The sequence below is a fragment of the Drosophila nasuta genome, chromosome 3 (genome assembly GCF_023558535.2).
Source record: "Drosophila nasuta strain 15112-1781.00 chromosome 3, ASM2355853v1, whole genome shotgun sequence".
In the NCBI taxonomy this organism is placed as follows: Eukaryota; Metazoa; Arthropoda; class Insecta; order Diptera; family Drosophilidae; genus Drosophila; species Drosophila nasuta.
In genome coordinates, this window is record NC_083457.1 from 37,630,944 (window position 1) to 37,654,698 (window position 23,755).

Here is a 23,755-nt window from a genome sequence, read left to right on the forward strand (position 1 = left end):
CGTGGCTATAAATAATCACCTCATGAATGAATTCTTATTGAAAATCTGTAGTTTAGTGATGCATAAGAAAATTGATTTCACAAATAATATTTATTCCATTATGAATTTTTTGGTTTTTTCCGTATCTCAATCACCATTAGTGAATTATTAAATGAGTTAATTGATGGTCGAAATTAAATTATGTTGGAATGGAGAAAATATTCAAAAGATATATGATATGCTTGCTAGATTTTGAATCATTCTCAATTTGTAACTTTTAAAAGTCATTGATGAGTCTGAAATTGCAGCCAAAATGTAAGTTTTCAATGGAGGAAATTCTAATGCGAACTCAATGCGTATTGGACTTTCGACCAGGTTTAAACACACAACGGCATTTGGCAGTAAGCTGTCTAGAAAATCGCATGCAATATGATCAAAGTGCAATCTGAATTGATATTCGATTGTCATATTTCTGCCTCGTCGTGAGTCACAGTCTCCCATTGAGTGAGCCGCTTCTTCGCCTGATGGTTATACAATATGTTGTGTGATTTGATTTATCAGCGGAATTTACGTACGTTCGATCCTCGCTATCGATTTCGATTGAAAGTCTGTTTTTGAGTAATGCAATGTGCGAGTGCAACTTGAATTCTGCAAATAAAACGCAATGATTTTCTATTTTTTGTTCGTTTTTGATATTTTAACATATTCGTTTTAATACAGTTTGTTGCTCATAGTTGTGTGTTGTACGCTAATTTGATAATATTATTATATTATTATTATTATTATAGTTATTTATAATTTATTATTGCTTACGTAGGCTAGGCTAGTTAATTGTAATATTACTAAGCGATTCACTATGATAATACAATGTGTTAAATATTTTTTTGTGCTTTTTTTTTTGCATTTATTAAGTTCGATTTGTGTTTTTTTTAAGTCGCTGCGAGAAAAGTGAAAACTGATCACAAATTTGCATACCAGACATAACTACGTCCTAAAGTGATAACAATTATTTAATAAGTAGTTAATTGTAGATTGTTAATTATAGTTATTCTCGTAATTGTTACATTGTTGTATACTCTATATTTGTATATATATGCGAATAGTTGTGTTTAATGCTAAACTAATTACTATGCTCGCTTGGCCAACACGTCGTATACGCAATGCATAAAACAGAAAACATAAATACAGTAAAAGGAAAAACAATAATAATATATTCGTTGACATTGAGATACTTTCTGCTCCTTTCCGCTTTCCGCTGTGAGTCATGCTTGGAAATATATTTACACGAATATACAAGAGAGCACAGCTGCCACGCCCACTACGAACGCATCCTCGGTCCATTTAGACACCATACTTGATGCCATACTCCTGATAGTGACCCACATGCGGCCGATAGTGACTGAGATTGCTTAACTGACTCAGATTGCCCAGATTCCCGCTCAGATGCGACACATGATGATGATGATGATGATGGCTGTTGATCACCGCCGCCGCAGCAGCTGCAGACGCAGCAGCGACACTCGCCGATGCCGGCGGACTGGCCGATTGTATGCTGCCCGTCGGACTGCCGGTGTCCAGCTGGCAGGATTGATTCTGCTCGAAGATCATGTCGCGGAAACCCAACGCTGAGCTGGGACTGCTTGTCAGCACCGAGGCGGAGATGGCAGCATTGTTGTTGTTGTTGTTGTTATTATTGTTATTACTATTGTTGTTGTTGTTGTTGTGCATGCTGCTGTTGTTGTTGTTGTTGCTGGGATGCGTGGGCGTGCCGCTCTGACCGGGTGCAGCGCCATTCGTGATGGGCTCCGATGGCGGCGTCTCTGGCGTATACCAGCCACCATGCGCCGGTCCATGAGGCGTTGAGATCGTGGTGGGTGAGGCGCCCGACGACTGCACGCCGCCGCTGCCATTGCCGGGAGTCAGCGGATGCGAGACGTGGGTCACATGACGCAACTGCTGCGCATGGTGAGCGGCCGCCGCATGATGAGCGTGATGCATCTGTGAGCTCGCGACGGTGAGATTATCATCGTTCAAGTGATACGGATAGGCGCTGTGATGGATGCGCGGATTGTAGACATTCATCAGGGAGTCGACGGTGAAGCCCGCATGCTCTACTCCGCCGGTCAAGTGATTCATTTGCGCCAAACTGTCGTGGCAGGAATTCAGCATGGCGGCATGTGAGACATCCTTGCCGCTGAGGCAACCCAAATCCATGAGCGGCTCCTTCTTGAAGTGCGCCGCATGCGCAGCCATATGCTTGGCCTCCAGTATACCATTCGTCATCAGCTTCAGTGGCTTCATCTCGGCCAGCTTCTCGTTCATCATTGCTTGTCGCTTAATCGCCTCCTCCTTCTCGCGCATCACGTCCTTCTTCTTGAAGCGTCGTCGTCGCCGCAAAAACGAGCCATTGTCGAACATGTTGTACGAATCGGGATCAAGTGTCCAATAGGATCCTTTGCCCGGCTTCTTGTCATCGCGTGCCACCTTGATGAAGCATTCGTTGAGACTGAGATTGTGGCGTATCGAGTTCTGCCAGCCCTGTTTGTTGTCGCGATAATACGGAAAGCGTTCCATGATGTACTGATATATGCCATTCAGAGTCACCTTCTTGTCCGAGGCGTTCTGTATGGCCATCGCAATAAGCGCGATGTACGAATACGGCGGCTTCACGATCTCCTTGTTCTGATGCGGTGCCCCGAGGCCATAGGCACTGGCCGAGTACGGATACCTGGAGTACTGGTCGTATGCGTAATGTGCCGCTGCGGCCGCCGAGGCGCTGCTGGCAGCAGCCACAGCCGAGGCGGATGTGTAGCCGGCGGCAGTTTGCGCATAATGGCGCGAGAACGAGTTCTGATCACTGAACAGAGTATGCATTGTGTTTGATTGATTCTCGATCGATTTCAGTTCGTTAATCAAAAGTTGCAACTATGCAAATTATGCGGACTGAGCCGCCACAAGAAAATGCTTTTTTGCTTTTTGCGCACTTCACTTCGTTTTCGTTTTGTTTCGATTTGGTTTTATGTTTTCTTTTTCTTTTCGTTTTTGGTGTTTTGTTGTTGCTGCTGCGTCGCGTTTATTATTTGTTCTAATAATATTTGCTTAAACAAGTTGTAGCTGTACAAGTTGGCCACAAAATGTGTGCGAGTGGTGTGTGTGTGTGGGTGTATCTGTATCTGTATCTGTGCTAGCACAAACGAACGTGTGTGCGGGCACAACAGCGCAGCGACGAAAGAGAACCGTTCGGGATAGTAACACGTCTGATACTGAATCTGTGTAACTGAAATAACATACAGCTCGCTTCAATGCGACGCGGCCAGCAAACTCGGAATCTCGGCAGCAGCAGCAGCTACGACGGCTGCGACGTCGACGCCAGCTGCGCTGTTGGCAGCGACAGCGTTTCGTATCTGTATCTGTATCTGTATCTGTATCTGTACAGAGCGTTGTGTAGTTGTATCTGTGACCAACCACCGACGGCAGCACACGTTCTGTGTTTGCTGCTGCTGCTGCAGTCAGTAAGTGAAGACCTACAGCTATGTGTGCACACATACACACACACACACACACTCGCAGCTGTAGATACAGATACTGTATCTGAGAGAGAACGCGCGCGAGGTGGCCGCCATTCATGATTTTGTACGTAGAAACGACCGCCTTTTCGCCCTGTAAAAGTGCCACTCTCTCTTCACTCTGGCCAAATGGAAATGGAAATGGAAATAGTTGTTCCATCACTTGCTGCCCTGTGCTGTCCCCCCTCGTTCCTACCCCCTCCTCCTCTCTGTATGTTTATGTTGTTCAAACTAATGCTTAAAATGCGGCCTAGCCAAAGCCATCGCTCTCGCTCACACGCACTCAACGCGCCCAGGGTTAGAGCAGGCAAGGTAGAGGCTACAGTAGCTGTCGTCGCAGCACCTGGGACGACACACAATGCAGACAAGTTCCATGCTCCAGGTTGGGTTTCGATGGGTGGGTGGCTCAGGGTCTTTCTTGCCTTTTGCTATCTGGTATCTGGTTTCAGCATAAATTAATGGTCACAAGTTTTTCTTTTCTTTTTCTCTCCTCGTTTTATTTTTTTCGATTTCAGTTCACAGCTGTGCGACAAAATGTTGAAGGAGCAAAAAGCATTTATAAATTGAAAAGGTTTTCTACACTTTGTAAGCAACTAAAAAAGGCATGATGGCGAAAATAATAAATTGCCTGTTTACAATTAATTTATGACTACTATAAAATAGTCAGGCACTTAGAATAAATTGAAATGAATTTTACAACAAACCAATAAACATATATATATACATATATATAATTTACATATATGTAAATTATTAATGTATTTAGCTTGGATATATTGAAATTGTCGTTTGCTTACTTGATTGTTAAAATAAAGAGAGCAGGTAATTAAAAAAAACCTGTATTTTCATATTTCACATTTGATTTATATAGAACTAAATCTTTATAACTTAATTTGAAAAGCAATAAATTATATATCACAACAAGTCTTTGGTATTATTATTATTCAATTAACCTTAATTTGATAAAAAAAATCTATATTTTTTGAAAAACTTTATATTAGAAACACAATTCAAGTGATAGATATTATTTTATTACTATTCTATTATCTTGATGTATTCTTTTATGTAACTAGTGTACACTTCATTGATCTTAGCCTAGAGAAGTTAAGTGGCAAATGTAATGCTTATACTAATACTAATATCAAAGAAAATATATAAATCAAAATGATTTACTCTGTTCCTATCTCTTGATATTATTTACGACTTTATGCTATATCCTATATGTATGTTAATCGCTTGAAAGATATTAAGTATTAAGTAGAATGTGTTTACTTAAAGTATTTATAATAAATTCTAGTCTTGCAGCTAATTACGCTCAAGGTTCTATTTATATTTGTAATGTATACTTTGCAAACAATAAAAAAGAAGAATTCACAAAAAATATTTAATATTTACAATGTAAACTTGCTTGTTTTTAGGAAAAACTTTAATGAAGAGAATTATATTTATGTTGTGCAAATTGCAGGTCTTAATACGCCCACATAGTCTGGGAATTAGCAAGTTGATCGTTTTTGTTTTTGTTATTTGTATTTTGGCTCTCTTTCTCTCTCTCAGTCACTCACACACTCGCTGTGGAAAAGAGCCCTTCTTTAAACACACAAAACTCGCTGTTTTTTCTGCCATGTGTTCTCACGTTTTTTTCACATCTCCTCGATTATTCTTTGTCGCCGTGATGTTGTTGTTTTTGTTGTTATGAGCCCAAACCATTTTTTGCAGACTTCGTTTACATTTTTTTTGTTTTTGCTTATTGAAACAATATTTTTTCGTACAACAATATTTATTGACTTTGTCAGCTTTAAAGTAAATTTTATATGTTTATTTGGGCAAGTGTGTGTGACTCAATATCTGAGGGATGCGAGTGTGTTTGTGTGTGAGTGTGTGTGTGTGGAAACACTTGCATTTATTTTGATAATTTACAAGTATAATTAATTTTATTTGCATTCAATAAATTGCTAGCCGATAAAATAAAAACACACATTCACAATCCGTATTCTATTTCTCGCTCTAGCTTTGAATTTTCCTTCTCTTTCTCATTCTCTCTCTTTCTCTATCTCTATCTCTTTCAGGCTATGCGTATTTCGATAGCCTGGATAATTGATACAAGAATAATATTTGGCTCTATTAGCGCAATCGCATTATTTTGACAAATATTTTTATTGTTTTAACATAATTTTTCGCATGCGAGCTGAACTGAAGGACGACGAGCACAAGGACGAGCACTAGGCACTGCGATTCAACCGAGCATTCCATATGCTCATGTCCAGCAAAGGACACTCAATCTCAATATCTCCATCGCCAGTTCAGTTCAATGCGTCGCCATACATGTGTCCGTTTATCCTGTTGAAGAGCGTCCTTTTGTTGCATTTGAAATTCGAATGAGGCTGCAGCAACGAACTTTGCTTGCTTTCTTTCTCATTTCAGTCTCTGCTTCAGCTTCAGTCTCGGTTCCTGCTCCAGCTTTAGCTTCTGCTCCTGCTTCAGTTGATGCTCCTCATTTCGACATTTCGCCATTTGCGCATTTCATTTTCTTGCTTTTTTTGGCGACGTCGTCGACGTTGTCGCTGCTGATTTTACAAATTTTCGTCTTTGGCATTGGCGTTCTGATTGTGTGTATGTATCTCTCTCTCTCTCACTCTCTGTATGTGTGTGTGTGTGTAATTGTCTCTGTGTTTGTCTGTCTCTGCATTTTGCACAGTTCATGTTATTTTTTGCGTAGTTGCCTCGCCCGTCTGTCCCAATCTGAGCCCCCGTCTCAATTCCCAGTCTCATTCTCAGTCTGATTCGCATTCGCATTCGCAGTCAGTCTAATGTCTCATGTCTCATATAGCGATTGTATCTCGAGCTCGCCGTCATATATCTGTATCTGTATCTGTATCTATAGCTATGTCTCCCGCTCCATTTTGTCTGTCATTTGACCTATGAAAATATTGTTTTAATCTCTCTGTCTCCAACACAATTTTCCCCAAATGCAGTGAAAGTTTAATCAATCTCTAAGTAGTAGCGAAGGTGAATTTACCATTCATGCATTCACTTTATTTACTATAGAAATACGAAACGAATACAAATACCATGTGTGTATATCAAAGCTACTCTTGAATTTAACATTTTAAATCGCTTCACATATTGATTATTTAAAAGTAACAATGAAAGTAATATCAATGCTTTTATTATATTTCTGAAAAGACTAATTACAGTATAACTTATTTGCTTAATTTCTGAATAAAAGAGTTGAGATGGATTTAATATCGGAAAATTCAAAGAATTAGTAATCGTAAACGATGAATGCATGTTTAACAACATCTTTATACTTATTTTTTTGACAATGCAAGTTAAAAACAAGTAAGAAAGCTACATTCGAGTGTACTCGACTGTGAGATACCCGCTACCCATTTTGAATAAAAGAAATATATTTTGCGGTATTTTCTCAAAATATACCAAGTATACTGCAAAAATACTAAAATAATATACCGAATGGTATAATTGGTATATCGACATAGTACCGTAATCCAAATATACCATAGACGGCACAATATACCAGATTGGCAGCCAAAGCAACTAAGACCTCTAGTAAGTAGGCGTTTTTGCCCATACAAAAATATTTCTTTAATAACTTCGACAATTTTTATCTGATAGCAACCAAATTTTCAGAAATCATAAATACTATAGTTATTATTGTATATACCAAAATTCGGAACTATAGCTTTAAAATTACGCTTGCTATTCGATTTTTTTGATTTGCGGGGGCGGAAGTGGGCGTGGCAAAAATTTGAAACAAACTTGATCTGCGTGCAAACATAACAAATGCTGTCGAAAAAAAATGATAGCTCTATCTCTTATAGTCTCTGAGATCCAGTGTTTCATACGGACAGACGGACAGACGGACAGACACACAGACGGACAGACGGAGATGCCTCCTTCTACCTGTTACATACATTTCCTGCCGGCACAAAGTTATAATACCCTTCTACCCTATGGGTAGCGGGTATAATTATATGTATGTATATAAAAATGTATGATACGATAATGTCTTAGTTAATACAAATTAATGTCTTCCTACTTCAAATTCAAGCAAAAATACAATAATAACAACAATAATTTTTTGGGAAAAGTATCTTAAAATATATAAACCTATACTTATAGTAAATATGAAATAGATTTGCTGGAATCTTTTGGCATGAACTCTTGACTACTGTAAAACTCGTAATAACATTCAGTACAACATTTATTTTGCTAATTTCAGATAATTGTCACCAGCACAATTGTGATATTTAGTTTCGACATACATATATATTAAAGATCTAAAAATACGGATAGAACATGGATAATTTCAATGAAACGTTTACCTTAGGGAGAACTGGGTATCATAGGTATAATAAGTCTAAAAATGCATTAGTTTGCAATACATTTTAATTATATACTTTTCGCTTTAGTTGCTTATTTTTATAAAATAAATAAATATTTATTAAATAAATAAAAAAAAAGTTCAAGTTTATTTTGTATCTAAACTTTAAGGTAATGATGGAAACGAACATATTATCTGTATTTAATACATAATTATAGTATTATCCACTTAGAGCTTATATATAATAATATATAGATATATAATTCTAACTGTTAGACGAGTTTAATGAACTTTAATGAATTAAACTCCATAGAAATGCGGGGAATTACGCAATTTGGTTGCTGGTCACGGTTCTAGCATATGAAACATATTAATTTAAGAAAGATTTTCATTTCGAAATTAGACAACAAAAAAGTGCTGCGTATACGAAATTTCCGAGCTGTGGCGCCTCTCTCCATTTTGCACGCTCAATTTGAGGCAGTCAACAGAACGTTGACATCGCCATTCCGCGCTCGGTTTGAGCTGGCGTCGCGACGCGACATTTTTGTGATGTCCACGATCCTCCAGCGGACGGAGAGGGGCCGATTGATGGCTAGACTGATGTTAGAAGTGTATGTTAGAGGGCAATTTGCAACACATGTCGGCAAAAGTGAAAAGTGATGTAAAGTGAGGGGCGTGTTGCTTGCGAAGACGGTGAAACATATGGCAACTCATTGCCTATTAAATTTTAGCAATTTTGTTTCCTTTTTTTTGGGCAGATTTTAGTATTTTTACTTGAAGTAATCTAAGAATAATATTTATTTTAAAGCGTTGAGTGCAAGGAGTGCCCTAATCAGACAGTTAACGGCACTTGAAAAACACACACACACTCGTACACTCGCACACATAAATATGTGTGCACAGAGAGACAGAGAAACAGGATTTAAGCTGCAACAATAATAAAATTTCTAGCAAAAAAAGAAAATGTGAAAAAAGAAATTGAAAAATATCTTTCGCCTGAAAACGCGCACTCCTAAAAATGCTGATAAGGCGAAATATGCGCACGCACACACGCATACAAATACATCGCACATGAGCACCGAGAGCAAATACACAAATACAATTACAAACACAATGCTGACTGCTCAGCTGGCTGCTCTCTTATGAATATGCATGCGGCGACGCTGCGTCGCTGCCGACTCTGCTTGGGCCAATAAAGCGTAGACTCACGCACACACACTCGCACAGCGAGCCGACGACGAACGGCACACACATGCACACAGACGATTGCGCAGCGAATGCTGGGCGTGGCCTGCACTGCATTGCAAAGCGATAGCAAGCAGAGCAGTGTGAGAGTGAGAGAGAGAGTAAGAGCGCAGTGACAATGGCGCATGCATTGCACTGCTTGCACACTGCACTGTACAGCTTGCCGTTGGTGGAGAGTTCATAGGCTGCGAGGGGTGGGTGGTGCTGTAGTCTTGTATTTTGTATTGGGGGTTGAATAGGAAGATTTAATGACTAGGTGGGGGTGGTGGGAGGATGAGAGGGTAATTGGGTTGCTGCTTTTGCTACGCTCGATATTGGCCACTCATTAAAATTTATGATTTGTATATCGTTCGAGCTCTCTCATTATGCATAGTTCGTTCTTTTTTGCATAGCCAATTTAGCAGATTAGTTGTAGACACAATTTTTGGTTTTGTTGTTCTTAGAAATTTGATGTGGATGTGGATATGTTTGAGGTTGAGCTTGCGGTTCTCTTGCTAAAGGGGTTGCCATTGCTGTACAACAGTACAGATGGGAAATTTTCGCCATTAGTTTAATCATAATAATCGCAATCATAATCATGGCCAAAATCTTCCGGTCTTAGGCCATAAGCAGCGGAAATTCATGACAACACGTCGCTGTCGTCATCAGCAGCGGCGGCGGCGGCGCTAAGTCCTAGCTACCTGAAGAAGTAGCCTCAAATTCCTGGCCGGATGCTAATCATCATAATGCTTAAGCGCGCTTGATCAGCCGCAGAGGGGAAAACTTGATTTTTTCGTGGATGCGGGGTTGGCATGTTTAGACTTTAATGCGCGCCGCGGGAATTCTTAATGAAACCTTCAGCCATCGATTGGGTATTTCCCAATCTTCTGCTTTAGGCTTAGCTGTGGCTCACTTAACATACCTGCCCAGCTACTGGACGCCGTCGCCTTGCTCTGCTTCTAGCTACTGTTTCTGGTCTTGTTCTTCATGTGGTCGGTTTTCCCCATTTGCCAATGGGTAGCAATGATACATTGATAATGATGATTATGATGGAAGATGATGATGGATTCTCGGTTCCGGGGTGGGTGATTTGCTTATGCAGCGCGTGTCCTGCCTGTTTCTTGTGGCTTATTTGCGGTTTTACAGTTTTTATGGCCCCGAAATGACCCGCTGCGAGTGGGTGTTCCTTACGGTGGCTATGACCATGGCTAAGGTGTGGACTTTTTGCTTAAATGATGCAAACGCTGCAGGAGTCGATTAAAGTGTTCCAGGAAACTAATTAAATGCTGCTCTGAAATCACTAAGTTCATTTTTAGACTCATATTTATTTCCATTGAAAGGTACATTTAAAATTATTGTATTGCAATTAACATAAACATATAGAATAATTGATATATAAGAATTATACAATTTTATTATTATTTATCTCATTAATGTAATGATAACTAACATATTAAGTAGAACTAAAGATATTCTTTTGAAACAGTTCTTTTTAAAAATGTTTACTTAATAACAAAAATTATTCTCCTATTTGTGATTTGTTTTTATTTATTGTTTTACATTTTTGTATGTATTTCTTCTGAAAGCTTCTGTGTTAAAATTTGAGCATTGTTGTGAATATTTCAAGTGTTTAATTATACACTTAATATTTTCTTGTAATATTTTTACTTTAGATATATGAATGGTATTATATTATACTAAAAATAGTACAAAAAAAAAAATAGAAAAGAAATAGAGACTTGGCTCTTGCTTAATACATAAGAAATGAATTTTAAACAATAGTAAGAAAAGATAAAGAAAGTAAGTTCATTTTTAAAAAGTTTTACTTTATTATAATTTACATATTTTCATTAATAAATAATAAGTTAACTATAAGAAGTAGTGTCTTTCAATATTATAAATAAGTTTTAGTTTGAACTGCATTTTATTTTATTTATTTAGTGGTCGAGTCTCTCACATCTTTCTTACCTTTTTAAATAAATGTAGAGTGGCTGTGAAGTGGACTAGATGTATGATAATATTTCCCATGCGTGATATGTGTTCGCTGCCTGCATTCATTCACAACTCTTTGGTACAATTTTATACCTGTCTGCGAACACTTTAAGGCAAAACACTTTGCATTACAACGCTTAATTCATTCATAAATCGTCGTCTCCATTGGCCGCGGTGTCTTCAAGTATTCCATTCAAAACTTTAACTTGTCTCGCGCATCTTGTTGTGGTTGTTGTTGTTGTTGTTATTATTGTTGGTTGTTGGTTGTTCGCTGTTGGTTGTTGCTTGTTGGTTGTTGCTCGCTGCTGTGTGGTGCTGGTCTAATGTTTATTTTATAAATATTCCTTGCCATGTTATTTCAACAAGACTTTTGTTTATTTATATGGGGAAATACGCGCGACATACTCGAGACTTTGTGTATCAACGATTCAAATGTAAAGTGATTGGGCAGCCAACGAAATTCGCAATAGAAAATAACCATGAATATCCACAATGAGAGTACGCTTTGTACTCGGATTCCCCTCCCTCTCTCTCCTTGTCGATGAGATTCGAAAACCTGGCAATTTGCTATGCGCGCCTATAAAAACATTTTCGACCAGTTGATGGAAAATCCTTGCGAAAAACGTTTTTAATTTCACATAAATTTAAAATAAATAATACGTCCTCTATATCTCTATCTCTCTGTGTGTTCGTACAATTTTTAAAAAATTGTTTATTTTAACGCAAAGAAAAATGCTCATTTCTCCTTTATTTTTTTGCGAAAATAAAAATGTTCAAATCATTTTATTTATTTATTTATGCAGGCTGGTGCTGTGGCTGTAGCTGTGGCTGTGGCTGTGGCTGCATCTTCGATTTGCTTTTTGGGTTTCCACATTCAGTTGGCCATGATGGTCCTCGCCTATCCTCGCCTGGTCGGGTCCAGTCCAGTCCTGTTCTGTTCGGTTCGTGTGTTTACTTGACGCACAAATCCTCTTATGCCGGCTCGGCCTCAACTCGGTTCGATTCGCAACGGAACGAAACGGACAATTGCATGTTTTGATTGCCGCCTGCAATTGTCCTGCAACTGCCACTGTCGCAGCAGCCTCGTCCCTCGCATTCTACGTTCTGTGCTGCGCTGGCTGTGCACTTGTGACAATATTTTCATAATTTTTGCATCTTTTTTTTTGCTGCTGCTGCTGCTGCTGCCTTTGTCGTTGTCATCGGCGCATCGCCAACGGTAGGTGCGTGTGTAAACATTAACTTTTCAAGAAGATTTAATCCCGATTATCCTTTGACTGTAAAATTTTTCACTCAAAAGTTACCTCTCTCTCTCTCTCTATCTCTCTTTGACTGACTGACTGACTGCGTCGTCGTCTTTCTCTCTGTTTGTCTTTGGGTTTTACTAAGATTGAGTCTCTCTCCCGTTTGTCCAGATTTCCATCCGCATCCCTTCAGTTGTCCTTTTCGCTGTCGCTGCCTGATAATTATCAATGGCGGCGACTTCTTGATGCGATTTCTGTTGCCTTTTCTTCTCCCAGTCTCGCACAATGGTCAGCGGCAGTTTTCGGTTCCGTCTTGGATTGCCTTTTTGGGATTCGCACTGTGTTCCATTTGACTCTGCATGAGATTTTAATTTGCTCATAAAGGTGAGACAATTAACTGAATAATTGGATTGTTAGTCTTGTTGCTGAACAATGAATGCATTAGGCATGTGCCTTAAATTAGATGTCTTGTCTTGATGTGTTACAATGATTATTATCCTATGATCTGGTTAGCTCGCATTTTGTGTGAATTACTGCATATTGTACTAAAGCCTCATTGTTTCACCCATAAATTGTTATAAAAAACGCTTTATTGGAAATACTTTTTGTGTCAATATGAAATGTTCACTGCCCAAATATATATGTATATGAAATTATTATTATTTTTACAAATGCTTCTTGGTTTTCTTTAAAACTGTATATACACATACATGCGTATGAATGTATAAATTATCATTTATTCTGTTTTTCAGTTACATTTCAAATTTATATTCTTAGCCCCAAACAAATGTTGCCAGATTGGTGAGAAAAGGTTAAGTATCAATTTAAAATAGTGGTTTTTTTTAAAACAGTGCTAGAAAAGAAGTGTACTGCATCACAGTATTTACAATGCAGTGTACGAGACCCACTGCTTCTTGAACAGCATAAGTAGTGCTCTACTACTTTAAGTTCACTATGTTGCACTGCTTGCTAAACTGCTTAACTTGTAGCGCAGCCAACTTAACGTTACGCACATTTGAATCCACTGCCCACAAGAGGTGCGCAAACGATTAATTCACTTAATTTTAATATTCAGTAATTTTAAAATTATATTTTTATATTTAATTTTTTTTTTTTTACTATCACTATACGCACAAAAAATGAATTTTAAAATTAAATAATATATTGTTATATATACATATCATATATATTTTCCTGCAAACATTATTTTGAACTTTTTGTTTTTTAATTAAAAAAGTAGCCACTCGTCTCTTGTGTTTTTGTTTATTTAGAATTCTTAAACAAATTTTGTCATTCTTAATTTGTCATTTACGCCATTGCGATTAAGATAAATATAATCACAAATTTAAATAATCAATTTGGATTTTTTTAGAATTCGAAAAATAAAAATGCATGTTATTTGCTTTGGGAATACTTGCTAATTAAATGATATTTATTTGATAAGAACTTGTTGTTGTTTACACACTAAGCAACTACACATAACATAATTTGTGTCAACTTTGGCAACTACTTAAGAGCTAACATTAAAATTGATTATCCTTTGAGGTAATAATGCCAAATAACTCAAAACATATTGGGAGGAGTTAAAAACAGATATTCTAATTCGAATATTTAATTGTCTCATAGTAGCCACCGTTGACGGATGTGGGGGGCGGAGTTATGGGCGGCAGGTAAACCGGTTTCAGATCGATGGGCGAACGATCGATCGCATGGTTGCCCGACTGCGATGGCGGCGGTGTCATTGTGCCATGGTGATGATGATGATGTGGATGAGGATGATGATTATTGTTGTTGTTATTGTTGTTGTTGTGATGCGACTGGGATTGCGATTGTCCCGTTTGGATGGAGGACAATGCGGGCAGCTGCTGCAGAGACATGGAACGCAGACCTGAGAAAAAGCGAAGAAAAAAACAGATAACTCGATTAAAACATGTTTGCTTTTTATGATTTTTATGATCTTGTGTTAAAATTCACACACAGAGCCGACATCAGCTATAAAATAAAAACTCGCCAACAGCTTGCCATGTGTTGCTAGGCGGCGGTAATCCGAGATCAAGATCACAAACACACACTCAGACTCAGACTCAGACACACAAGTCGGCAATCACTTGGCTATGATTGACACGAACACCCACAGCGGAGTTGCCCCAGCAGCCACTTACCATTATCCAAGCCATTGGCACTTGTTGCATAGGAATAACCCGCCGCCACGAGACTGGCGGCTGGCGCATAATCACTTTGAAGCGCCGCCACTGGAACCGGCGAGCTGGATGCTGCGCCACCCAGCGACGAGTGCGCCAACGGTGGCGTCAATGCACCATTCAAATTGTTGCCCACTGTGGTCAGGCAGGTGATGTTCGAGTACTGCGGCAATGTGCCCACTCCCAAGGCAGGTGCTCCGCTATGCGCGGCATGCACGTTCCAGGTGTCGCCAAAGCTTTGAGCAGCCGTCGAGATGCCATTGGCAGAGGCTGAGGCAGGTGCGCCATAATCATAGCCAGCATACGCAGGTGCTGCATAAAAATTGGGATTATCCTGCAAGAGCAAAGTTAAATTAATAATATGAAGGTGAGAAGATTAGCTTTGGTAACTCACCATAGCTGCATCGCCATAGCCAGCGCCATAGAAACCATTCGCACTCACGGCATAAGTCTTGCCCTTGATCTTGGAGCGGTAGCCACGTGGTCGACGTCGCAGACTGCCCTCGTCCTCGAACAGATGTGCCGAGCTCTCATCGATGGTCCAGTAGTTGCCTTTGCCTGGCTTGCCCACGCCCATGCCTTTGGGCAGCTTCTTGAAGCACTCGTTGAGGCTGAGATTGTGACGCACCGAATTCTTCCAGCCCACGTAGGGTCCTCGAAAGAACTCATAGCTGTAAGCAGAGTACGAATTGAGATAATGGATAAGTTTATTTATTTGCTGCACAGCCCTTCGTCTAATGAGCTTTGTCGCCAACAAAATTCAATTAAAAAATTTTTCGGGGTGCCACAGACTTGGCAACAACGAACAACAAACAAAACTCAGCTGAACTCAAATTGTGCTGGTGCTGAGAGACGCACTCAGTGTCACAGTCGCGTTCCCAGTCGCCAACGTCGCCAATATCCAAACACATAAAGTGCCAAGCGCTGAGAAATACGAGCAATCAAAAGGATGCGCTCACTTCTGTGGGGGAGATTGAAGGGGGAATTGCTGATCGGGGGGATGGGGGGAGCGAAAGCGATCATATTTTGTTGAGTAAATAAAATCGGACGCAAGTAAATAAACCCCAAGCGACAAATCACATGGCAACCCATACATTTGCCAAACCCCAATTTCGATTTCGATGTCGTTTCTTTTCTATATATCTGTATCTGTAGTTGTAGTTGTAGCTGGGCTTTTGCCACTTGGCCGGGTGTCGATGTCGGTAATGGCTTCCACTCGACATTTGAGAACGCAAAGACGTTTGATACGTAGCTTGGGAATGCGTTCAGTTCTCATTTACATCTATCAAAGTTCTATAGACGATCTTATAATGAAACATTGTCGTTAGGAGAAAACCTTTTAGGAAAAAAACACTTTCTTTTTATAATATCGTAAACCGATCAGAATCATACTGCTAAGTTCTAAGATGCTTATCCCAAGAACTCATAGATTAGTTTGCAAAAAAAAAGCTAGTCTCCTAAAGAAATGGACTGACCCTCTAAAATGATTCGGTTTATATTATTCCTCATCAATATTTTTCATCTAATTATGTTCTAATTGGAACAATAATTTATAATCTATTTTCTATACAAATTTTAAGTGGTTTACGTTTCAACTTTAAGCTCCCTACAAATTGAAAGCTTTTATCTTTTCTAATTTTTGAATAATGGATTGTTTGAATAAATTCTTTTAATTCTCAAATTTGATTGGAAGTAATTTAAGATAGCCGTACTAAAATTTGGTTTAATTAAAGTTTTATAAAGCTATCTAATTTCTATTTGTGTTTTGCATATTTCGTTTCTTCTCCTTAAATTCAAATATTATAAATTTGACAACAGATTAGAAGAAATATATAACTTCACCCAATAAGCAAGTAAATTCAAAATGAGAAAATTTTTTAGGTTGTAACTATAAGATTATATGTTTTGAAAACTGTTTGGACCGGTGATATAAATAAATTTTAAGGAAAACTTTCTATAGTTCCTACTGTAGACTAGACATTCTCAATCAAATCATTCTTAATCAAATTACTGATTTAAACCCCAACTAATCAAATTCTTTATGGAATACGCACCTCTTTTGTAAGTAGGCATAGATCTCGCTCAGAGTCAGTTTTCCCGAAGGCGAATCCTTGATGGCATGTCCAATCATATTGATGTAACTGAGAGCTGGCTTTTCGGGACGTCGAGTACCGGACTTTTTCGTAGTATCCGGCGTACTGTTGTCCTGACCACTGGAGCCACTTGACTTGGACTGTTGTTGGACATTGGGTCCATCGTGTGTCTGATTTGTCGACGTCGATTCGGAGCCATTCAATGACTTGGCTGGCGATGAGCTGGCACTCGAGTAGTTCAATCCGGACATGCCGTGACCATGAGCATTTGCGATCACCTGCGTAGGTGAGGAGGAAATCCGGGGCATAAAGCTGCCAGAGACTGGAGAATTTTGCTGTGGCTGTTGCTGCTGTTGTTGTTGTTGTTGTTGCTGCTGCTGCTGTTGTTGCTGATCCGCCTCGTGGATGGTCAGTTGATGGTAATCGTTGGCACTGAGAATCGTATTGTTGGAGCAGTACTTGATGGTGGAGGTATACTGATGATTCATCGGCTGCAGCTGCAGCGGCTTGCCCACCGAGGAGCTCACATACATCTCCTGATCGGTGGGCGTCTTGGAGCTGGAACTGGGCGAGATCGAGCCAGCCGAATGGGTGGTCATTAGTACGCCATATGGCGGTATTGGACTGGAGGGTGCCGGCGGGGTGCCGCCCATGTTGTGATGCAATCCACTCAGACCGTAGTGCTGGCTGATGGTGGGCGTGACATTGCCAGCGCCATCTATCGTTGTGGTGGTGTAGTATTTGCGTTCCATGTAGCTGATGTTGGGCTTCTCATCCACCAGTTCGGTGGGTGAATCGCCACCACCCATCGATTGGAAATTGCTGCCAGCAGCAGCAGGCAGCAAATTCCCACCGCGATACAGATGATGCGACGAGCTGTGATGGCTCAGCGTATGCGGGTGCGTGTGTGTGTGAGACAACGGAAGGTGTGTGTGCTGCGACGATATGTGATGGGGATGCGGATGCGAAGGGGCATGATGGTGATGATAGAAACCGCCCAGTTGATCCACACCCATGGCACGATTGTTCAGCTCACTCACAGCTTCTTCACTTTTAATCATATTTTCACTTTATCACCCGAAAATTAACTGCAAATAATTGCCTTCTTTTTCTTGTATATTGTATATTGTAGATTGTAATTTGTATTTCTTTTGTTTTCCGTTTTCTTCCGCTTCAATTGTGCAGAGAACCGCGCGGCTTCGCTATTCTCGGCTAACTGTAAACTGACTGCGATCTCCTTGCGCCATGGAGCGTCGTTTCACTTGAGTTCTATGCCTGCGTCTTCCTCTTGCTCTCCCACTCTAACTGTTCTTTTTTTTTAGTTCGCCTACGCCTTGCGCAAATGCGCCTCTTGCTCTCATTTGACTCTCACTCACGCTCACACACACACACACACACATGCTTGCTCTGTGTGCAGTTAATTTTCTTATTCTCTCAGCTCCACTCGCATCCAATTGGCTTGACTTTTGCGTATCTGTCACACACTCTCACTCTCTCTCTCTCTCTCTTTATCGCTCTCTGAGCTATTGGAATGTGCAGCCATATGACATTTGAGGTGCGACTATTGGTATTTCGGTATTGGAGTCTCTACGCAAAATTCTTCAATCTAGGGACAGGGCAGGGCATTGGGGACAGATCTTGAAAGAGAATCGAAACTGAGCAATGCGTACGTTTAATATTGCAAGCAATTCAATTGAACGCCCTCGCATACCCTGTACAATGTGTAGAGTACGCAATGCATTTACCTTTATTTATTATATAATACTTTACCTCAACTTTACTTATTATATTTACATTGCTTCTATCCACGTACGCCTTTTAACACTGTTGTGGTATTCTAATAGAGTAAAGACAGTTTCATAATCTTTATGTTTCGAATACATTGCTTCTGATATAAGAATAACATATAGCAAATTAATTAGTTTGTCTAAATATAATACAGAAGTGTTTCAGCAAATTCAAAATGTCCAGAAATTAGAAATACAAATCTTTTATTAGGTTGGGAATTATTTAGTTATTAAATTGAGAAAAGATTACAACAGTCACAATGAACAAAATCATAGTTTCTTAATTTTAACATCATTTGGTATTAATTCGTACAAAAAAATGAAATTTTTAATATGATCGCTATGATATAAAATTCGAAATTCGATATTATTAACTTATTTAAAAAATTAACATTTTATTTGTAATAATATAACAAGTAGATTAGATTAGGAGACTTATATTGCTTGAAAAATATTAAATTTTATGCATACTCTCTCCTTTTATAAACATTTCTTCTTGAGCCTGACTTTGACATGACCTCCATTAGTTGACAGATTGTCATCGCTTCGCTGGCTCACTCCCGCTGAGCTTGGCTCCTTTGCGGTCGCCAGTCAACAGTTAATAAATAGTCAACACAAAACCCAGATCTCGAAACCCAAATTACGACGAATGAATTAGCGTTAAGCATTGTTTCATCGGAAAGGAAAGGAAAGAAGAGGAAAGGAAACCATTGTTGCTGGCTGGCGGCATTCAAACGAGCTGTTAATTGATTTAGTCGTTCTATGGCCCCGACCTGGGCACAGTTAGCAGCTAGGGGTAAGGAAAGGGGTGCGGGGTAAGGTCTCCAGCTACTGTGCCTGGTACACTCGCCACACAGACTCGAACGGTACACAGTACGGCACCCTGAGTGCCGCCATTGCTGTCAGCACTACGCCGACTCACGACTTGCGACTCGCGACCGTGACGACGACGACGACGACGACGATGGCGACGAGGCTGCTCACCGCTCTCTCTGCTCGCATTCAGACGCTCTCTCCAAACGCATCTTTCTTTTCTTTTTCATTGCTGTTGTTGCTGTTGTTGCTGTTGTTGTTGTTGCTTTTGGGTGCCAAGAGATCGGGCAACGTTTTAATCCCCCAACGCACGCACACAACGGCACATTTGAGATACACACGGAGGCGGAGTTTTGTTTATATTAAACGAATTCTATTTGTCGAACACGTCAGGCACGATTGGCGCTGTTGCCAGCAACAACAACGACGCACAATTTGTTAGCAACTTATTTTTTTTCGGTCCTGGTTGTGTTTTGTGTGTTTCGACTTGACTTTTGGCTTCGGCCTGAAAGATATTTTAATTTCATTTTGCAAATATATCACAAGCAGACAATTGCACGAAGCACACTCGCCATTTTCCCGAGAATTTCGTGGAATTTGCAGACAATAAACACACAACAACAACTAGAATAAACCGCAATAACATCAACAACAACAACAACAATAATCGGCAATTGTTGAATATCTTTTCGGCACAGCATTTAAAGTCTTTTTGCTTAATCTGCGGCACTGTACAATACAATATTTCTACAAATACAAATACAAATACATATGTATTGTACTATATAGATCTTTGTATTTTGTATCTTCAGCTCTTTTCTGTTGTTTTCCTGTTGGCCGCTGTGGCAAGGCCATAAATTATTTTTACGTTTGATTATTATTACTTCTTATTCGGCTTCTGCGATTTTTGCGTGCTGTTTTCCCTCTGTATGTGTGTGTATGTGTGGGTGTGTGTGCATTCCGCATACATATGCCACATTTATTGTGAGTGTGAGGAATAAATTAAACAGGTTTCCAGCACAGCTGAAAATCCCCAATTTACGCAATTTAACATTTCACCTGTATTAACTCGGGCATTTAATTAATTGACCTGCCCAGGTGTGGCCAACAAAGTGATTTCATTTCATTGATAAATGACACTGAGCTGTTGAGCTCAATTAATTGTTTAAATTAGTTAAGCATAATGCGTCAGCTCACAAAGCTTAAAAAATATGTAAACAGTGAAAGTTCTTTTTTGGTCTGAACAAAGAAATTACTCTTAAAATAATACCAAACGCCATTGAATAACTTTGGGGTAATGGATGTGTTCGCTAAAGAAGTTTTCACTGTACACAGAATTCCAAAATGCCAATTAAATTAAAGTAACTATTAAGGACCTCAGAAAATACTTTGCTTAAGAAAAATATTTCGAAAATGTCCAAAGAAATTACTTTTTAAATTATACCAAACACCATAGAAGGAGCTATCCGCTTGGGATGTGTTCACTGTACTTATAATCAAGTAACTTGTAAAATACTTTACTTGAGAAAAAAATGTCAGCAATGCCCAAAGAAATTACTTTTAAACTATATCAAACATCATAGAAGAATCTGCGGCTCTTTGAGGTATCCGCTAAGGAAGTTTTCACTGTACTTATAATTGAAAAATTCCAATTGAATCAAAATATCTGTCGAGTAGCTCGTAAAATACTTTCCTTGAGCAAGAAATTTCAAAAATGTTTTATCACGTAATTATAAATCAAAATCGCAAAAGCATTTTTCAAATCGTTCGCAATTTTGAATAAAACGTTCCAATTGAATTTTTCATATCGTCGAATGCTGTCGAATTTCTGTTCGAATATTTTGCTCGCCATGACATCGTGTCTTGTACATATTTATAGCCAAAATGCAAATGCCACACAAGGCGGAGCGTGCGTCATTTTAACTGGGTCTACAGTTCCGCCAAAAAGAAAAAAGAAAGGAAGGAAGGAGGTTCAATCACATTGTAACTGCATATTTTTTGGTGGTATCGGGATATCGCTCTAAGTGTTCTTTAAACACGCCCACAAGCAAGAATCCCGAGACGAGGGAATTCCCAAACAAATCTCGTCATCATCATTCAGTTTTTCAAGTTCAAATAATCATAATAAAGATAAGCATACCATAATACCATCCATATATACAATGTGTCTGTCTCTTTTCGGCTGCAGTCGCAGTTGTAGTTGCTGTTGCTGTTGTTGTTGTTATGGGCTTCTTGTACGGCGTTTGTTTTGCTTTTAATTTAATGTTAATGTTATTAAATGGCCAAATTGTTTACTATTATGCACGGTTTGTAAACAAAATTATGTATACGACGCGTCTGCCACAGCAAGTTGAGTTGTAGTACACAAAGCGGCGATCCCATTGATTCAGCGATGCTGCTCCGCTTTCCCTCCCACCCTCTCTCTCTCTCTCTCCTTTGCACTCTCTCTTCGAATCGAAAGGAATACCAAAGAATACCAAACAATACCAAATGCCGGCCATGGGCAGCATTGTTTAAACTTGCCTCGTGTTGTAGTTTAATAAACATTTAACAATTAAACACAACACACACACACACGCGCACACACACAGACACTCTAAACACTTGATCCCTACCCTGATCGCCTTGGCCGCCCTCTCAGACTCCCAAGTTGTATACAAGTTGGAGCCGCGGCACATTTGTTTTTGCACACTGACCTACAACAACACTCGAAAGCAAACAATTGCAGCTCCCTCCTTCCCCCTCCACCCCCTCCCATCTGCCTACAGCCGAGACGTTTATTAAACCGTTGATCCGCCGGACAATAAATAATCAAATAGTCAAAAATTCAAAATATTTACATAGAGTTTCTTCCATCGAGCAAATTATGCCGTCTAGTTAACATTGGCATTCTCTCTTTCTCTCTCTCTCTTTCGCTCTCTCTCTCACCTTCTCTTTAAATATTTACATTCTTGTGTTGTGCAATTTCTTGCTTAGATATAGCTACTTGTATCCCCAACCCAACTGTTGGCTATATCTTCATTAATCGCTTTGTTTACGCCCCCTCGATCTAACCGATGCAGATTAGAGCTGCGATCACGTGTTGTGGATCGTTTTTTTTTCAATAACAATAACAATAAACAATATCAAACCAACACAACAACAAAAAGTTCTAGCAAACAAATTAATGTGTTCTTTTGCTTTGTGCTAAACTAAAGCAGCTTTATTGATGTCTTGTTCTGGCTTTTTCCCACGGCTTTGGTTTGTAAATATTAAATATTTATGCGCTCGGTTGGCCGTTAAGTGGAAGTCGCCAGATTCGATTCTGTTTGGATAAACTTCGGTGACAGCCAGTCCTATATGTTACCGTTACTCTAAACACGGAAATGAATCTGTAAATAGTTTAAAAATAGAAAAGCTGCAAAAATGTTGAGTATTATTCAACTACTAGCGGTGATCGATTGTGACGAATTGGTCTTCTTATTAAAAGTGCTTTTACCGATTGTTATATATTAAAAGAATAATATTTTCATACAATATTGTTATTATTTATTGAAGCTGTATCAAACAAATGTTATATTTAAATACTTTTTACAATTTAGTAAATATTCTACAATAGTATTAATATAGGAATAATATAATGCCCTTTTGAATTTTTTAACTATTCTACAATTGTTTCTTTCAGATAATTATAACACTATACAATGGAATATTATACAACATTTAAACAATACATGAAATTATTAATTTATATTACCTTTTCTTTTGTTTTCATAGTCAAAGGAAATTAAATGTTAAAATTTAAGCACACAAAATCTTTTTTTTAAATATAAAACATAGAATCTAATATGTAGAAAAGTAATTAGAACGTTAATTACCATCTTTATGTACTTTAATAAATTTAAAAACAAAAATGTATTTTACATTACCTACATGACATATTAATAGGCAATTTAACAATAAGTAATATATAATATTATTATTATTATTATTAGAAATTAATTGAAAATATATCAAATTTTTAAATACATATTATTAAATCTTTGCCAAGATATAGTATTTGCTAAGATGAATATCACACCAAAGCAAATCTATTCAAAAATCCCTAAAGACTTTTAGTACATTTTATGTATGCTCATCTCTGTATAAAGAGAGGTGTTTGCTGGTGTATTTACATGTTGCCACACTTGGCAAGTTGGCTGTTGAATAGCGACAGCGACAGCAACAGCGACAGGGGCAGCCATAAACACCTTGCCACACGATTACAATTTCCAAAATGGCCGCCGTTGGCTGTGAGTTTTGCGCAAGTTTTGTGTGTTGTATTTTGTGTTTAGCTGCCAGCTGCCAGTTTCCAGTTTTCAGTTTTCAGTTGCCAGAGATCGTAATCGTATAATCGTAATCGTTCGCTCATTCGTTCGATCTGTGTGTGCCATTGCCAAACTATTCGACTATGCAAACTATGGCATATAATAAAAGCTCCAACACACACACATACGAAAAGAGAGAGAGAGAGAGAAGAGGAGGGACGAAGGGGTAGT

At 38.9% G+C, this 23,755-nt stretch overlaps 3 protein-coding genes across 3 annotated transcripts in view; all 3 read right to left on the reverse strand.

Moving 5' to 3' along the window:
• Positions 1–666: 666 nt before the first annotated feature.
• On the reverse strand, positions 667–3,229 carry LOC132792883 (fork head domain-containing protein crocodile). The gene has a single exon (XM_060802407.1). The coding sequence runs from the start codon at positions 2,851–2,853 to the stop codon at positions 1,321–1,323; it is 1,533 nt and encodes a 510-aa protein (XP_060658390.1). The 5' UTR covers positions 2,854–3,229; the 3' UTR covers positions 667–1,320.
• Positions 3,230–10,740: 7,511 nt separating this feature from the next.
• The window catches only part of LOC132791317 (glutamic acid-rich protein), a 36,979-nt gene continuing 23,964 nt past the window's right edge, over positions 10,741–23,755 (reverse strand). Inside the window, exon 4 of the mRNA XM_060800186.1 lies at positions 10,741–10,752. The gene's annotated coding sequence lies outside the window, so the exon portion shown is untranslated. The remainder of the gene's footprint in view (positions 10,753–23,755) is intronic.
• LOC132793033 (forkhead box protein biniou) lies at positions 13,753–17,843 on the reverse strand. Its single transcript, XM_060802627.1, has 4 exons — positions 16,600–17,843; positions 14,940–15,216; positions 14,507–14,879; positions 13,753–14,232 (listed from the first exon to the last, which is right to left on the reverse strand). Exons 1-4 carry the CDS (start codon positions 17,697–17,699, stop codon positions 13,943–13,945), a joined length of 2,040 nt encoding a protein of 679 aa, XP_060658610.1. The 5' UTR covers positions 17,700–17,843; the 3' UTR covers positions 13,753–13,942.

What these genes read in the sequence shown, in the direction of transcription:
- LOC132792883 (XM_060802407.1), bottom strand. Translation starts at nt 2,853, where the DNA reads ATGCATACTCTGTTCAGTGATCAGAACTCGTTCTCGCGCCATTATGCG.
- LOC132793033 (XM_060802627.1), bottom strand. Translation starts at nt 17,699, where the DNA reads ATGATTAAAAGTGAAGAAGCTGTGAGTGAGCTGAACAATCGTGCCATG. An exon ending in TATGCCTACTTACAAAAGAG is followed by an intron (nt 15,217 to 16,599) that starts GTGCGTATTCCA and finishes CTCTGCTTACAG; the next exon opens with CTATGAGTTCTTTCGAGGAC. An exon ending in GCTATGGCGATGCAGCTATG is followed by an intron (nt 14,880 to 14,939) that starts GTGAGTTACCAA and finishes TTGCTCTTGCAG; the next exon opens with GATAATCCCAATTTTTATGC.